At 41.6% G+C, this 18,141-nt stretch overlaps 2 protein-coding genes across 16 annotated transcripts in view; one reads left to right on the top strand and one right to left on the bottom strand.

Moving 5' to 3' along the window:
• The window catches only part of LOC143326627 (membrane-associated guanylate kinase, WW and PDZ domain-containing protein 1-like), a 94,482-nt gene extending 83,176 nt beyond the window's left edge, over positions 1-11,306 (top strand). For 12 of the 15 annotated variants that reach the window (XM_076740360.1, XM_076740359.1, XM_076740356.1 and 9 more), the window contains 7 exons: positions 56-358; positions 3,361-3,564; positions 4,824-4,911; positions 5,024-5,084; positions 6,073-6,216; positions 6,347-6,485; positions 8,065-11,306. In XM_076740360.1, the coding sequence (XP_076596475.1) occupies positions 56-358; positions 3,361-3,564; positions 4,824-4,911; positions 5,024-5,084; positions 6,073-6,216; positions 6,347-6,485; positions 8,065-9,170 (2,045 nt within the window). In that variant the 3' untranslated portion in view covers positions 9,171-11,306. Of the gene's footprint in view, positions 1-55; positions 359-3,360; positions 3,565-4,823; positions 4,912-5,023; positions 5,085-6,072; positions 6,217-6,346; positions 6,486-7,140; positions 7,233-8,064 lie in introns of all 15 variants that reach the window. The other 3 variants (XM_076740365.1, XM_076740366.1, XM_076740367.1) reach the window with 2 other exon arrangements.
• Positions 11,307-13,252: 1,946 nt separating this feature from the next.
• Positions 13,253-14,754, bottom strand: LOC143326629 (rhodopsin). The gene has a single exon (XM_076740368.1). The coding sequence runs from the start codon at positions 14,662-14,664 to the stop codon at positions 13,603-13,605; it is 1,062 nt and encodes a 353-aa protein (XP_076596483.1). The 5' UTR covers positions 14,665-14,754; the 3' UTR covers positions 13,253-13,602.
• Positions 14,755-18,141: the final 3,387 nt, after the last annotated feature.

The raw sequence follows: 18,141 nt of genomic DNA, 5'->3' as shown, positions 1-18,141 counted from the left end.
AGGTTCCTGACATAAAAGAATATGCATGAGTAATTCTTGTCATCCTCATCCCCAGTGTCAAAGGGTGAAGGTGACGTTCCCCCATCGCCAGCCTCCTCCCACCACAGCAGCACCCAGGCACCCAGCCTGACGGAGGGCAAGCGGACCCCCCAAGGGAGCCAGAACTCTCTCAACACCGTCAGCTCTGGCAGCGGATCCACCAGCGGCATAGGAAGCGGCGGTGGCGGAGGCAGTGGCAGTGCGGTGGTGCCTGCCTCCCTGCAGCCGTACGATGTGGAGATCCAGCGTGGAGAGAACGAGGGCTTCGGTTTTGTCATTGTGTCATCTGTTTCCAGGCCTGACGCCGGCACCACCTTTGGTAAGTGAGGCAGACTGAGCTGAAGCTAGTTGAGATTGACAGGGACTTTCATTCAGTTTGACATGAGAATTATTTTGCCCACTAACTCTGTTTGACTTCAGTGTGGTTCAATTTAGATTTTAATCTGACTCTACATTTTTTGGGGGGCATTTGTAATCTGTATTGGTGCATGTTATGTGAAAGAGTTCTTGAAGATCATTATTTTTCTCTGTGATTAACTTACTCTCCAACTGCGAGCAGCAGCACAAATAACTTCAGAACAGAATAATACTTTGATCTAAAAGCAATATTCTTCAAAGGTTACCACATGGCAATGACGATAAAGCAATTTGAAATTCTACCTTTTGATTGGGTTTCTCCAGGATGTAGCATGTTTTAAGACATTTTTTACAACATGGAATACAGCTTAATACCTGCTTCACAACTATTCCATCCAAGGTATGAGACTATGATAGAAAACCAGTACAGACAACATGACCTGAACCAATACAATCAGAGAATGGAAGGATAGCTTAACCAATTGAAAATAATTAATTCATTTAAAAAAGATTAAGTACTTGCTAAAATCCAGACATGCCCGTTATGAGACACCCGCAGAAGTGACAGTGCATGCTGTAGGTCTGATCGGGCTGAATGAAACTCGATTGGGGAAAAAAATTGTCGAAACAATCCCACTTACAGTTAAAGGTGTTACCGTCTCTCAACCAAAAACTTTTCTAACTAAATCCCTGCCTTTGACAGACAAGAAAATATTTAAGGCATCAAATTTACTTTAGCAAATTAAATTTAAGACCGTTAGATACCTCCTAAGGCTTCTTATTTGGATGAAACTAAATGCAGTTCTTTTTAAGCTTTTTCAAGACCTGCAGATACCCTGAACAATTTGATCTCAAAAAACTGATGTGAAATAGCCCCAGCTTTACCTCCAGCAAAGACACACATCCACAGAGAGCGTACTGCAAATGAACCACTGAGTAAAATATGACTGATGCCATCTTCTGGCAGGATTACAATATTTTTACAGTTACTCCTCATTGAGTTTCCTCCACTTAATGAATAGCAGACGAGTGGCATTTGACAGGAGTGCACTCTACGCCTCAGGCCGAGGTCACAAACCTACTATCATGAGCTTTTAGGGATAAAATCTCTTCATGTGTGGAGCCCACTCCCTCTGGATCAGGCCGGCTGCAGCTTCTTCACAAACACCATCATTACAGATTCATGCCTCACAGCTGCCCCCACCAATTCATTCAGCACGTAATTGAAGTCCACTCAGCACACTCCATAGCTGTCTATACCATTTACGCATCACAGCAAAGCAGCAGAATTCCATGTATTAAAGTTGCTCACGCATTGATGAGGAATTGTAGATGGCCTCCTCGAACAAACTTGCCATTAACCTCCGAGTGATAAATTTCCGACACCAATGTCATGCCAAGGTCCCTTGTATAGTTAGCCATTATGATGATGTACTGTGGTGTGTCACAGGAAAAACACAAGAATGGATGAGACGTTAGCCGCACCAACTGCCCAGGGAAATTTCATTGATCCCATGGGCTGATGGTGTTGCTCTGCAAAATGCAATGCAAGAATTAATGTGTTATTTATAGTGACACTAGTGACAGTGCTAGTCAACAACTTGTCTAAACGTCTTCTAGTCTTTTGAGGTTCCTGTTTTTGCTGCTGTCTCACCACGCTCTCCTGCTCTGCTCTGTCACTATTTCTCTTGGGACGGTGAGATGAATGGACTTTGTGCTTTCATGTGCTGATCTGGGATCGTGCTGTAGCATCCTGTGTTCACTCTCCTAATGGATTCCAACCATGTGGGACATGAGCTGAAACGTGACAGAGGAATGTTTATTACTTACAAAAAAAAAAGGGAGAGCTACATGTTTGTCAGTCCTGGGAAGAACAAAGCAGTTTCAGGAGATTCAATCTCCCATACATCATGGATACATACACCATTTTTCTCCAGTCCAGCAGGGCCCTACCACCCTCTCATCCCCTCCTACTATGACCTGAGATTGGTGTTGTGCTTAGCAGTTTGGGTATTAAATCCTGCATACTTGCCACACCCTGTAATGTCCCACATCTCATTATTTAGATAGAGTGGCAAGTGCATCTTACAGTCTCGACAGAAGGAGGGTAGCTGCAAAGTAAGGTGATGTAATAAATATGGATTTTGCAAAAACACTGGATAGGAAGGGGAGCGTAGGGAGGAGAAGAGAAAAAGGGAATGAGATGGAGAGAGGGTGAGGAGAACTGGAGATCCCTGGGGTCTGTTCAAAGCTTCTGTGTAAACAAGATGTGCAGTATTGAATACTGTCACTCAGGTGTAGCTTGTATTTCTTGCAGTGCTTGCATTGACCACATGACTAGTGTCATATATACACTATAGGCTGCACATCTCACCTCAGAGTGCCCCTCTTTAGGAATCCTCATTTTCTGAGCTGGTCAAGATCCTACAGCTCAATTACCAGAACGTCTTACACTGCAACAACGATTGTGTGCTTATTGATCCATGGCAGGGAGGTGTAGTCATGATCCTGTGACCAGTGTATTGATAGACTGTCAGGCGTTAGCCACTATGGGCTCTGAACAGTGGCATATGATTCACAGTCTATTGATTAATTCGTTGGACGATGGGGGCTGAGGAAAGACTCTGCAGTTTCCCACCAAGCCCATGAATTTTGTTCTTGACATTATACAGTTTTACCCCACCCACAGCACCCTTTTAGAGGCATCTGCTGTAGTATTTTGCACGTGTACTAATTGCCGCATGTAAACTTGGGATGTACGCTCAACTTGGGTGAATTGGGATGTGGTGATTTGTATAATTAACTTTTCTTTTCATGTCTTTCTGTCTGTTTTCTTTATCTTTTTTCCGTTCTATAAAATATAAATCAATACAACCAATCAACAAAATCAATCAAATCATCACCACACACTATTTTTAACATGTACAATATACATGCAAACAAACATGTACATTAACACAAAAGCTGGAAATGCTTGTGTGGCCATGCCCCACAAAATAGGACGCATCATCGAAGGTAGCCCGGCAGACCGCTGCGGGAAGCTGAAAGTAGGGGACCGAATACTGGCCGTCAACTGCTGCTCCATCACCAACAAGTCACACTCGGACATCGTCAACCTGATCAAGGAAGCCGGGAACACAGTCTCGCTCAGGATCATCCCGGGTGATGGTAAGGCTTTTGGCTTCCAGCCTCACATGGCTGTTTCATAATGCAGCATGATGTGACTTATTCATAGATGTGGTGGAATGGAAAGGGCACCGCTGCTCTACACAGGCAAGAGCACTTTTCATCAGGGTGTGAACCCCGGTCTCTCAGAGAGTGAGTCATTGAGTAGGAGTAAGGTGAAGTTGCCCCCAGAAACTACGGTGGCACTTCAACAATTCTTCTCCCTCCTTTTTTCTCTTTCTGCTTTTTGTTATTTTCCTCACCGGATATCGAAGCATTTGCAATATTTTGTCAGTTTGAAAGGATTAAAAACACTGTCTGCATTTAATGAAGTGCTTCCCGGTGGTTTTAATCTCTTCAGCTTAGGAAAGGAAATAGAAGTGCATAATATTACAGAACAAGCAGTTTGCAATCCGAAGCTCCACATTTTGGGTAAAATATGTCAAGAGCTATAACAAGGATGCTTATTACTGGCTGAGCCACTGGTCAGCCAATGAAAACACTGAGCAGAGCTCTGCTGTAACACCCTCCACAGAGACAGAAAATGAAGCCTAATTAAGACACAAGGTGAGAAAGGTGGGAACAAACTCCCACACGCTAACTCACAGGCTTGTGCGTGTACATGCACAATGCAAGGTTTCCTAGTAGAAAATATGGCCTTGTAATATCAGAATAACAGCATTTATTGGTCCACCATGGCTCTCTACTCTTCACCTCAGATAGACAGAGAGGTGGCCCGTTAGGAAGTCTTATTTCTTCGAGTAATCAGTGGAGAGTGAGTAAGGAGCCTGAGACGAATGAGTCAGGCTGATGTTCTTGCTAAACACAGATGGAGCTGTAATCCTGCCAGTGTCTGTGGAAACTAATGTGTGTTGCAGTGTTCTTGCTGGTGATAAGATGGAATTGAAGAAAGGCAAGAAAAGACAGTTGTCTTTGTTTTTTCCCCTCCTGGAAAAACAGATGAAACAAAATGATGCAAGTCACGGATTCTTTTTTTTTTCTTTACTGCTGTTTTTCTTTCGTGCACTTTGGGCCAGTGTTGTCCATGAGCAAATGACAAATGACAACATCACAGGCAGTTAGCATCAGGTTGAATAGAGTAGCCTGTGGGCGTTTCAGTGGACTTTTCTGGACAGTAACATTTTGTTCTCCGCACTGTCTTTTGAAACACAGCTGTAGGCAAATACATTTAACAAAAGCACTCATTGTATTTTAGTTTAGCTGTTTCTTTTTCCATCTATTTTTTCTGTGTTTCTTTCCAGAATCTTCCAATGCTTCTCTGCTGACTAATGCTGAGAAGATAGCTACCATCACCACCACACACACACCTCAACAGTCCACAGAGTCCCGGTAGGTGATGATGCATCCTTCTTTTAAACATGCATAAATGCAACTGACTTTCTGGGAAATAATCTTTAAGACAGCACACTGTGTATTCATAAGGGTCTCTGTTTTTAAAAAGGAATAACTCAAAGTCGAAAGGAGCCCCTCCTCCTCCACCCACACAAACTCAGACAACACAGGTAAGATGTTTTCACTTCACAGTTAGTGATCGTCTGGGTTTTACAAGAATACATCTGTTAGTGAATATCAGTCACATACCAGATCACATTCTAGAGCATAAACAAAGAAAAGCTACTGATCGTAAGTCTATAAAAAGCCATTTTTATCAGGGTTGGCCACACAGTGGCACACAGTCTCTCTTGGAAGGCATTCATAGAGTTGTTTGCAAGAATAGTGACAGAAGCTTATGTTAAAAATGTAAAGGAATGCTAAAGAACAACAGGGCCAATCACGACAGTGATGGGTGTGAATGTCAGATTGTTGGTTTTGAAAGAAAGAAGAGACAAAGGCCATAAATCAACATACAGTAAATGCTAAAGTGCAACATGTTTTCACATACAGTGCCTGTAGTGTTCTACTTGTTCCTGGCATTTTAAGTACCATTTCACATGCAATGTCATATTTTTGATTCATGTTTAAGTTGGGGTGTTATATACAAACTTGCATCACTATTTTTCTATCACTATATCTTGATAATTAATTGTTCCTTATCTCAGATGCTTTAAGTTCATGATATTAGCACGGTTCCATACTATTCTCACTTGAGCTGACCTCTTTTGTTTGTCTTGACTTAAAAGTTCAGACATTCAAATGAGTGGGTAGTTTGATTATGATTAAAGCTCTGGACCTGTGAGTGCCAGAGAAAATAATTTTGGGAGAGACTGTACTTCTGTTGGGAGGGAACTTTTGATCAGTATGGTGAGTTTTGGTGTTAGTCCAGCCCTTGTGGTGCCCTTGCTTAGTTATCTGTACCCTGCTCACAGACTCATGTGGCATTAATTATTCATGCATTCTAGGTATTGTACTGCCATTGACATTTTTTGAGTTTTCGTGGGACATGGCTTGATTAGTCCTGAAGTTTAGACTCACCTTTTGACTCCAGAGTGGACCATGGATTAGTCACTCCTCTCTGGTGACTCTCTTTATCTCTCCTTTTCTGTCTCATAGGATGCAGAGTTCTACTCTGTGGACCTCGAGCGGGACAGTAAAGGTTTTGGCTTCAGTCTGAGAGGAGGACGAGAGTATAATATGGACCTGTATGTGTTGAGATTAGCGGAGGATGGGGCTGCTGTCAGAAATGGCAAGATGAGGGTATGAAACCATTTAAAAGTCGAATTGGTGACTACAGAGATGCTGGTTTTGCATGCTGGCAGGCTAGATCTCTGCTTTGCACTCTATTGATGAGCTTTGCTGTGACAATAAAATTATCTCTCTGTTTCAGGTGGGAGATGAGATCCTGGAGATTAATGGCGAGAGCACAAAGAACATGAAGCATTCACGTGCCATTGAATTGATCAAGAATGGTGGTCGCAGGGCGCGGCTTGTCCTCAAACGAGGAGATGGATCTGTACCTGAATATGGTAGGTAAACATGTTGCAGTGTTTTCCTCCTTTCTGTAAATTACACTGCTAATGCCAGCATGGAAATCTTAGTATTGTTCCAGCTGTATACACCACAGACTGGAATAAAGCTTTTTATCTGCTTAGTGCTCCACAGGGACATTTTCATGAATGTTATTACTGTAAATGGTACACATTTAACAGAAAGGCACTTTCTGATCCATGAATTTAAAGTGGCCTGTCATAGATTAAGACCAAGACTGAGCTGTCAAATGTTACAGATTAATGAAGCAATGGTTGACACAAGAGTTGTTCAATGATTTATACTGTATAGGATCTGCAGCACAGATGTTTTACAGCTCAAGTAATATTCCCTCCCAAGGGCTGCATGCTCTGCTGATGGATTATTCCTCTCGCACTTTGAGTCATATTGTATTTTTCAGCATTATATTCTGGATTATCTGGGATTTCATTCTGACATTTTCCCTCCTCTCAAATGGTTTTCTGATACTGTAGAAAGTGTAATGTTTTCTTGTTTTTCACAACAAACCCCTTCTTCTCTCTATTAAGATGCACTGTAAAACAGCCTCTCGTCTGTTTTATTTGTTTTCTCCTCTATTCCTCCTTCTTTCTCTCTGATTGTCTCTTGTTGCTGGGCTCTTCCTCCTCTCTCCAGCGATGATGGCTCCTCATCTCGCTGTTGGTACAATGAGGAATGACAAGATGGGAGAGCCCTGTTTCTACCTAATGGGCCAAAATCAGACCACGGTTTGTAGCCAAAAGTCTGTCCCAATCCACACTCCCTGTCATCTTTTTCTTTTCAATTTTATCCACCCTTCCTTCCAGCTCATACCTACCTGAATCCCACTTTGTGTGTGTTTGCGCGCGGGTGTTTACATAGTGTGCATGCTTTATGTCTTGTCATGCCTGTATTAAACTTTACCTTATTTAACTTCTGTGAATCCTTACACGTTAAGACTCTCCCCCGCTGCCAGCCCCACACCAGATATTCTTACTGGGACTAATTTAATGCCACTGCTCATTGCCACATGCTGCTGCCATAGCAACCTGTCTCTAATTTGCCAGACCTACAGCCAAACACACTCTTGTTTTTTTGCTTTTGGTTTGTTCTTCCCAATGATGCACATTGAGTTGCTCACCATTTTGTTTTGAATGATTTCCTAGGTGCCTGCTGTGTCGTTGATAAACCCTGCCCTACACTTGCCGATGTGTTGTACCTGCTGTTGTTGCTGACATCACCTTGTGTCTCAACCCGCAGCCCTATAAAGAAAACATATTGAAGTGATTTATCACTTCAATGCATTTTATGTGTGTAGATGTAAAACAGAATGTTACACATCAATTAGTGTGATTGTGTCTGGGGATATGTACAGCATATGAAAGTGCACATGTATGCATGATAAATCTCTGCATTGACTTTGTCATGTCAATGCAAGAGCTCACATGAACCAACAAGGAAAGTCATGTCTGCTGAGCACAATAAATGTCACGTTGCTGACGTAAAAGTACTCCCCAACCTCATTTCTCTTATAAAATATTTCTAGTCAACAAGTTTCTCCTCCCTTCTCCTCTCCTGTAGACGGCAGCAGTGACGGGCACCCTCCCACACCCGGGGCACAAAACACTCCGGAAGTGAGAATGCTGCCACCTAACAGCAGATATCACACCTCATTGGAGTCCAGTTATCCACCAGACCTTCACAAACCATCACGCCAGGAGGAGGCTGCACGTGGCCAAGACAGGGACAGGAACAGGGACAGGGCTGGGTCAGATCAGATGGACTACCAAGGCCGGCAATTTAACCCCCACCATCATCACACCTGGAATAACAATCACAGTCAAAGTACCCTCAGTCAGCAGTCTCCAGAAAACAGTAACAGCAACAGCGGTGGCAACAAGAAGAGCCGAGGCCGCAAAGTCAAGAAGTCCGAGTCGGAGAGCGGCATCTCTAAACTCCTAAAGACTCTGAGGAAAGACAGCTCGGGGAAGAAGGCTGCAGCCGCCGAGAAACTGAGGGGGCGAGAGCTCTCAAGCAGCAGTTCTACTTTGGACGGGAGGTTTCGTCTGCAGCGCCGCGGCTCCCTTGACCGCTCACCAACCCGAAAGCGCAACTCGTCTCCTGATCGTCGACGGGCCAAGTCGATGGACCGCAGGGCAGAGCGAGCACATCGGGACCGTACACCCGAGAGGGAGTACGATGATGGAGGGTTCCTCGCAGTCACCCCTGACCGCAAGTTCTACGAGCGGAGGCTCCTCAAGGACCCACAGACAGCTGGGCGAGTCAGGGAGACCACAACACCCGAGCGCAGCAACAACAATGGGGATTCCTTGTCTCTTTCCAGGGGCCGTACATATGACAGAGTGACAAAGAACGGCAACCTCCTGAGAGACTCTTCCTCAGAGAGGAGGGAGGAGAGATATCAGATGAACGGGACACCAGAGAGACGATATAGAGTGGAGCGGGACTCTTCCCCTGACAGCAACTACAGCCGGGATGAGCTGAACTATGCAGCAGCACCCAGACTGAAGGACTACTACAGCATGATGAAAAACAATGCTGCACACAACAATGCTGCCTACAACAACACAGGCCATAACAATAACGCAGTAGGCCACAGCCCAAACCAGCTCCCTGAGCCCAAGAGAAGGCTGTACAAAGAGAGCCCCAAAGACCTCAGCATCTAGAGCAGAGCAGAGATCCCCCTCGCCGCTCTCTCCTCTATCTGTGCAAACTATGTACCATACACTGGAATTGGACTTCTGAGGATACTAACTCTTGTGCTTTATTTGGTCGACTGGTTATTGATTGATTTGATTGACTTAACTACTTGTGATCCCACCCAGAGATTCATAAAACAGCAGGAGTACAATCCTTGTATCAGTTCATACTGGTTGTTTTGTCATTGTTAGAGTTATTTTGAACATAACAGAAGTTGTTGTACTACAGTAAAGGTATTGTATGTGCCTGCATATAAAATCAGTGATATTGCTTTTTGTAGGCATTGCTGAATCTAAATATTTGTTCCCTCAGAGGTATGACACATTCTTCCAGTTGTGGTAACTTCTAACTACTAAGCTTGTTTTCAACTTGTTTTTAGATGTCTTTTCCATTCCTCAATTGCTTTACTGAACAAACTATAGCACAAGACACTGATGGTTCACAAGAACTGTCGACAAGAAGGCAAAAATCTAAATTTAAGATCTGATGGTAAAAGTAGAGTGATAATTATATAATGTGATAGTGATAATATATGACTTTTTGCATTTGCTCACTATTTATTTTTAATTTGGCACATATCTTGAGCAAGCTTCATTAAATCTTTAAGGACCAAGGTAGAAGTGCACACTGTACCTGGGAGAAGCATGCTGTACCCTTACTTGTGTTGCATCCTTGAAATGTGTGGCAGCTCACCCTCCTCCTCTCACACCTTCCCGAAAATTAAGAAAAGAAATCAGACAACTCATGTGACAATTGGCAATGGGGTTATTAGTTTCTCCCTTGGAGTAGGAGTATAAAAATAACTTGAATACTATACCCTTTGTTCCTCAGTGTGTACTTGTGTAGCAGGGAAGGAACCTGACTCACTTTCAACTACAGGCAACCAGCTGTTCTGGTAAATTCTCTGTTGTGGGGAAAAGTTATTAAAATTTGTTGTTCATCAAAATTTTAATTTAGAAGAGTTTGCATTATGCCAGAATACCAGCTTGAAGCTGCAATAAAATATGATTAAAAGTTTGAAACAAACAAATGTGTAAATTATCCCTGTGCAAGATGCATGTGTAAATCTAAGTGTAGTTCAACCACTTTATCTGACAGGTCTGAGCGAGAATAATCTATATGGAACATGCACTGTAATCCCACAGTAATTGTTAGCCCTGTCCTCATGGTGATGATACCCACATTTGCGCACCGACCACCTCCTGGGTCCTGACACAAAGAGCTGATGTGGTTTGTTGTTTTGGTAATATATGGAGAGTCCCGGTACAGGAGACGACCAATCTGCCATGCTGAGCCATGCTGTCACGCCACTGGAGTCTGACTGCTGCTTTATAATGTGTTTTATGTGTATTCTCTGTTTTATGTTTCATTAGAGAACTAAAAATATATTGGATAAACCACAACAAATGCATTGTTTGATCACTGTTGTCGCCATGGTACTGTATTAACGAAAAAGAAGAAAAAAAAAAGAAACACATTTAAGAAGTTAACCTGTTGGCCATCACCTGTAAAGAATTTTTCCAATGTAACTATTAGGAACCTGTCAAGGAATAAAATGTTGCCTTTTTCTTGTACAAAAGAGAAATTTATGAACCCTCAGCAGTGAGGAATGTGATATTGTGTTTATATCTCTGAAATGGACCTGATGATTTATGGGAAATATGTTGATTTACTCTGGATCAGGTATGTAAAGAAATTTTAAAATGAAAGACTGTATTTGGTCAATCAGAAACTGTTTGATGGTTTGAATCTCTCTCGATGGTTAGCCTGCCTTTGTATTATAAAGCACTTGTATGCAGTCTGTGTTCTTCAAGCATTAGTTCTTGCAATGTGCTCCGGACATAATGCTGTCTCTGTGTTGATAAAAGCAGTACATGTATATGGGCCAATCTTTTTTATAAAACTATGCATATATAAATACTACATTGTTCATAGCTTTATTTGACCCATGAAGCTATACATAACATTAGTCTAAGTACAAGTAGATGTGGACTTATCCAGCTTCTTTCCTTGAGATGGATTACAATGTATATGTAGCTATCAAAAGAAGTCTGTGAATGCTATTTTTATTATCAAATAAAGTTTTCCATACAAATTCAAAAGGATTTCATATTTCTGCACAGCTGTTTTTCAGTAATGTCTCTGGAGAGGCTTTTGAGATTGCACACTCTTTTTGATCAAATCGCTCTGGTGTGTCAGTTGAGGTCACACTACGTTTTAATATGCAGCTTTGTTTTACTGACGATTGACACTGGAAGAAGAGTTACTACATTTAACAGTGACTGTACACTGGTTCAGTCACTTCCATAAAAGTAATATGAGCTGTCAACTGAATTGCATTCCTTGTCTACTTAGAAAGGCATTTCATTTAATTTCTACAACACAATGGCACAGTACAGTCTCACTGCGCACAACAAAAGCACAGTTCTTGTTTTTCTTTAAATTGTTAGTAAGTTACAGCCAGTGCTTCAATAGCAGAAATCACTGCACTTTGTCCTCTAAAATTGTACAATATAATATAATTGTATAGTAAAAAATCTGGATTATTGTGAACTTTAAGATTATAACTGGTATTTCTTGTAACAAGCTAAATGGCATGTTGTCTGTGTGAAGAATAATTCAAAAGGTTGCCATTTATCCAACATTCTTCAAATACCTTGATTAAAATTTTGAGAGCATGACTGTGCAACCACAGCAAGATGCTTTTCTTTTTTTTTAGTGCTGAATTAAAGCAGTGAGTGATTGATTTGGTTTTTCCTTAAGCTCTCAGCTGGAGCTTGACTTCAGAGTGCTCAGTGAGTATATCTGTATTCCACAAAAGATCCACCGGTATGATGGTTGCTATAGCTACGCTTGAAGGTCATTATGGGAGAGATCCTGAGGTGTTTGTTTTTCTCTAGTGTGGCATACTGCAAAACCAAGAACTGAAGAGGAGGAGCTCACCTCATCAATTGAGCTTGTGTCATTTATCATACTAGTACAACTCATCGTAACGTCTTTCACAGAGTAAACAAAAAAAGCCCAGCCTTCGAGAACTCTAGTAAAACAATGAAGCCATAAACCTGTGTAGCTCTCAAGTGGGTCGATACTCATTAATAAACTACCCCATGATTATCTGAGATATCTATCCACTGTTAGGACTGCAGTAGTCACTAAAGAGTATTGCTGTATTTTGTTTGATAGTACTGCTGACCAGAGAACCTTTGCTCTAAATCTTGTTGTCAACATTCTGAAAAGAGAAGATTCTTTAAAATCTATTCAGAAATGTTGTGCAGTTTTCCAAACTCACTGTTCTTTGACCCCCCATTTAGCTGTATATTACAGATATATTATATAATATTGTATTATATTGCTATATTTAATAGATAATTCATAACACACTACGTTTGTACTACTAATGTAGTAGTACACAGTTGTAAGGACATTTAATGCACAGTACTGGTTAGCAATCATAACTGGTAATACTTACTTTAAACTCCCCCCCAACCTATTTAGTAAACATAAGCAATACATAAACATTTAATAAATAGTTTGTGTTCAATACGATGGAAGTAAAGAGCACAACTGAGGAGAAACTGTCTCCATTTCATAACCTTTGCATCAAGGTGTCTCTTGGTAATACCGGTTTACGTTATCCAATAAGTCTTTGTCTGTATTAACCTTTAATTAATGTGATTAATATTCATCATCAGATGAAGTTGGTGTTGTGTCATGTGTAAATTCATCCCTGATTAATAATGTCATAATCCCTTGGATAGGCCAGGTTCTAAGTACAAGGTGACCTGTGACTGAAATGAGATTACAGTAGCAATGCAGATGCCTCTACAAAAGAAATTCACTCTTCTCCGTTTCTGTATCGTTCTAAGTGTCTGTACCATCAAGTTCGACAGCAGAAGAGCAGTAATCACTAAAAAGCTCTAAAGTAGAAATTGACTCAAGACATAAATGCATTCTGAATAGATCATTCACATTTATTCATTTGATTAAATATACTACAGTCATATGAATTTCGCCACCCAAAGTGTAAGTAAAACATAAACAGGTTGAGTCATTTGCAAAGTGCGATTTATTTTACGTTGCCTTGATTACATGCCTCTACATTCAAAAATAAGCCAGTATCATACATGATCCAACTGTGAAAGATTAACATTTTTCCCCTTTCCTCTGAGGAAAAAAAAAAAAATCTCATTGATAGTTAAGTTGGATATTCTGTACGTACAGGAAAAAACTCTGTAATGGGCTGACCTTTCCTGCAACTGTCTTTAGGTTGAACCAACTCATTTGTAAAAATACAAAAAGGAAGTTATTTCTGTAGACATTAGCCTTCAGTCGTTTCCCGGGGGGAGCAGAAGTCTTCTTCTTGGATAATGGATCATGGAGCCTGTGTTGTTAGCCCTTTTATGCAGGAGACACAGAGCTGGAGGAGACAGAGGAGGCCTCGGTCTTGGAGGCAGTAGATGCTCCCTCCTCCTCCTCGAAGGGATTCTTCCCGCAGCACAAGGTGGTGATCATGCAGTGGCGGAACTGCTTGTTCATGCAGATGTAGATCATTGGGTTGTAGATGGCAGAGCTCTTGGCAAAGAAAGCCGGGAGGGTCATGAAGACTGGTCCGAACTCAGAGCCCTGATGTGTGAAGATCCACCAGGCTACACCAGCATATGGACACCAACATACCAGGAAGCCGATGACCATGATTACGACCATGCGGGTGACTTCCCTCTCAGCCCTCTGGGTGGTCTCAGACTCCTGCTGGGCAGCAGCAGCCTCCTTGACAGCACAGAGCAGACGGCCATAGCAAAAGAACACAACAGTCAGTGGAATGAGGAAGTGGCAGATGAACATGTAGATAACAAAGGACTCATTGTTGAAGCCCTCTGCACGTGTGTAGTAGTCGACTCCACATGAGCACTGCATGCCCTCAGGGATGTAACGAGACCAGCCAACAAGCGGGGGCACGGCACAAGCATTGGCCATCAACCAGGTGAAGCCCAAACCCATGATTGCGTGATTCTCCCCGAAGCGGAAGTTGCTGATGGGCTTGCAGACAACCACCCATCTTTCAATAGCCAGAACAACCAGTGACCAGAGCGAAATCTCACCGCCGAGGGTAGCAAAGAATCCTTCCAGATTGCAGCCAAGGCGTCCTAGGACAAAGTAGCCATGCATAGAGGTGTACATCGTTGTGGTGAATCCTCCAAACACCATGAAGAGGTTAGCCACAGCAAGGTTCAGCAGGATGTAGTTTAGAGGGGTTCGCAGCTTCTTATGTTCCAGGGTGACATACAGGGTGAGGAAGTTGACGGGGAAGCCAAGAAGGATGAGCAGGAACATGTAGGCACCCAGGGCAGCATAAGCTGCTGGGTTGACAAGGTAGTACTGAGGGTATTCATAAGGACTCCGGACAATGCCGGTGGTGTTTACCATAGGGACATAGAAAAATGGTCCCTCCGTGCCGTTCATGGTTGCGGCTTGAGGTTGCGATCAGCCCGTCGGTGGTGTTTCCTCTGGCTGTTCAGGAGAGTGATGGAGAGGGACCTTGCTACAAATGGACCCAGGTCTGGCTTTTAAAGGCACACCTTGGATTATCACTTTCCAAATCCGTCAGCACAAAGTGATTTAGGCCACAGTTAATATCTAATCCAGCCACGACTGCAAACATAACTGACCACTCATCAAGATATTAAGGTTACACCTGCTCATACCGATCACACAGCTACCTGATACCTGCTTATATTAAAGCATAATTACAATATGACAAATGTTTAAATAATTCATAATTTTGTGAACACTGAACTTGAAAAATATTATTGAGAGTGACTTGTTGTGCACAGTTTGCATGTCTCCCCATATTTGTGTGACTTTCTTTCAGGTGCTCCCAACTCCTCAAGTGAAAACATGCAGGTGGAGGGGATTGTAGCCGCAGATTTGCTAATATAAAGATGTGTATTTAAGCAGGAGTATCAGTCTGTTTTAGCTGAATGATGGCAGGTGACCTTTTCAAGGTGACTCTCTGCCTTCTGCTGGGAGACACTCCAGACCCCCCTGACCCTAAGCAGATCTAAGCAGGTAAAGGTGATGAACTAATGTAAATTCATTTCATGATCTGTAACCCTAAAACCTTAGTCTAATCTATGAATGTATAGTAGAACATTTTTTTAAAACTAAAACATCAAGGGTAACTTTTATTCTAAAAATATATTAATTAAAGTCATGTGGTTTTAGTCATTCTGACAACATTTTGTGATATATCTGAAAACAAGCGCGTAATTTGGACCACTTTAGTTAGGGTGGTTACAGGTGGATTAGAAAAGTATGTATGAATTCCATTTTGTACATAAAACCAAAATCAGTCTTATATACTGGACTACAGTTTACCTGTCTGACAAACAAATAATAGTCTGCCTGAAGATAAATTACTCACAAGTCAGGCTGCAACTACAACGGTTCTTTTCATTATCAATTGATCTGCTAGTTATTTTCCTGATCAATGTTTAATTGTTTAGTTTCAGTATAACACATTTGAAAAAATTGTGAAAAAATGCAGTTATGTCTTCAATTTGCTTGTTTTAACCAAAATGATAGTCCAAGACCAAAAGATATTCACTTTACTGTCAGATATGGCATAGAAATGTGGCAAATCTTCCAACCACAATCAAATGTTTGCTATTTGTGCTTGTTAAGTGGCTGAAATTATTTGATTATCAAAATAGCTGCTGATTAATTTTCTGTCGATTGACTAATTGTTAAATCAACAAGTCATTGCAGCTCTACATCCGTTTTTTTATAGTATAATTCTTACAACAAAGAATGCCTCATGGATTTATGAAGTAACAACCTAGTGCTTCTATGATTATTTCTAAAAGATGTTAAAATGAGGGGTAGGGCAAGAGAGAGCATACATAATTTGAAATCACTTTAGCCAGTACTTCATTTCATTTTTTCGGAACCTAAAAATCTCTCAATCAAAACAGCAGCAGAAAATAACAGGGCATGAACATTTCTTTAAAATATATAACATGTATCTTGTATTAATGTGTGGTAAGTGGTTAATTTTTTGTACTACACTGAATGCAGAGCTGAGGCAGTGGTGTTGCTGAGTGGTGGACCATCTTAGCAGTTGGTAAAGAGCTCAGCACTTTCCTAATGGGTGTTGTATTAAAGAGATTTGGGGCTTATGGACGTGTTACTCTCACAGGCCAGTAATGGATTTAATGTCGTAGAGGGTCATTCTCACTCAGCCGGAAGTTGCTGTCTTCAGATGTGATACCTTATTTCAGTCCTTCTTTCTTCCTTTTTTTTTTTTCTTTTTGTGTGTGTGTGTGGGGGGGGGGGTATGTTCATGAATGGGTAGCATGTCACAAAAAAACGACACTGTATGAACTACAAACAAACCATAGAGCATTTGTATGTAAGCAACAAGGCCAGTTTGAGGGCCAATTATGGCGTCAGTCAGTTTTACATCAGTAATTGTAATTTACAAGTATGCTTAAATGCTTTGTAAATTTGTTTTATTACTATAGTGTGGCCAGGACACTCATTGGACAGGCCAGACAAGGAGATATTGGCTGAATGGTATACAATTTTCCTCGATGTTGGAGGAAGTGTGAAAGAGTCAACGCTATGCATTTGGTGTTTTATTACTTCAGTAAAACTTATTTACTATTGTAAACAATAGTTCTGCACAAATAAAATAGGAAACTATATTCTCGCTTGTCACAAAATCTTCGAATCTTCGAAAATCTGCATGGATGTCAAGTCGCAGTTGCAGAAGTGCAGGAGTACAAGGAGCAAAAATCTAAGTGTATTTTCAGAAATCATTCAGAAAAAATTTTGAAAATCATCTCTGTTTGAAGTTTCTTTTAGGCATGGGGTCACCTGTAGGTTTGATCCCGGGGGTTAAGTAATGATTAGGTTAATAATTAGGGTTCTGCTACTTTTTAGTACAAAATTGTCAGAACAAACTTGTGGTGTTGTCAGCAGGATCACCCGTGAGGTGACATTCGGGACTCAGCGCTGCGGGTTTTAAGTCTGATCAGTTGGAGTCAGGGACTCCAAAACCCCGAACCTCCCTATCAAAGTCGGTAGAGAAGTGAGGGACCTGGCACATGAGGACCGCCACCCACTCACTGGCGTGATCCAGAGAACTTTTTCTGGCACACAACCTTGTCTTTCTGGTGAGTAAATTCGGAAACGGTAAACGATCCTCACCACCTGGGGTGTGTTGTGATAGACGTATTAACAGGGCAGGTTTTTGGAAACCGCTGTAGGATCAAGGAAGCTTGGGGTCTGGGACCCAGGGGGGGCAGGTTTTGGAAACCGTTGTAGATTCTGGGACTCATTGGTACAGCCCCTGTGCACATTAATAAAGCTTTGAATGTTACCATCAACGATCATTTAGTTTTAGGTTTGCAGTACTAAGAACGCAGGGGGTTAGAATAGGAAACCAACAGTAAATATCTACGCTTGATTAGTTGAAGTGGTAATGATTAAAAATAAAATCCAAGGTCCTTACAAATCCACCTAAAGAGAAGAAGAAACTAAAAATCCAAAACTATTTTTTTCTCTATTCTTCTTATCCTTTTCCTTTTCGACAATGGGTTCCAACAGCAGTAAAGAAAAAGCATCTGAAAATGTACCTCTGATGTGTTCTCCCAATATTCGGTTTATGATCACAAAATATGGTGAACAAAGAACTGACCAAATTAAAATCTGGGTTCAGGAGTGTGGGTTCCCATGTACTGGCAGTTTAGCCTAAACCAGTTAGAACACTTGAGAGTCCAACTAACAGCAAAGGAAAAAAGTCAGTCAGACAAAGCAAAAGGAAAAAGGAAAACTGTTTAAAGCAAATTGGGAAGCTTTTGATTGTTGGCTCACTGAAGCCAACATCAGGGATAGAAAACAAAAGGCAGGGAAAGCTACACTAACCTCTGCATCTCA

Source organism: Chaetodon auriga, chromosome 10 (genome assembly GCF_051107435.1).
Source record: "Chaetodon auriga isolate fChaAug3 chromosome 10, fChaAug3.hap1, whole genome shotgun sequence".
Lineage (NCBI taxonomy): Eukaryota > Metazoa > Chordata > Actinopteri > Chaetodontiformes > Chaetodontidae > Chaetodon > Chaetodon auriga.
Note: the sequence above shows the minus strand (reverse complement) of the source record. Positions and strands in the feature narration are given on the sequence as shown.

Coding starts and splice junctions, on each gene's coding strand:
- LOC143326629 (XM_076740368.1), bottom strand. CDS start 14,664: ATGAACGGCACGGAGGGACCATTTTTCTATGTCCCTATGGTAAACACC.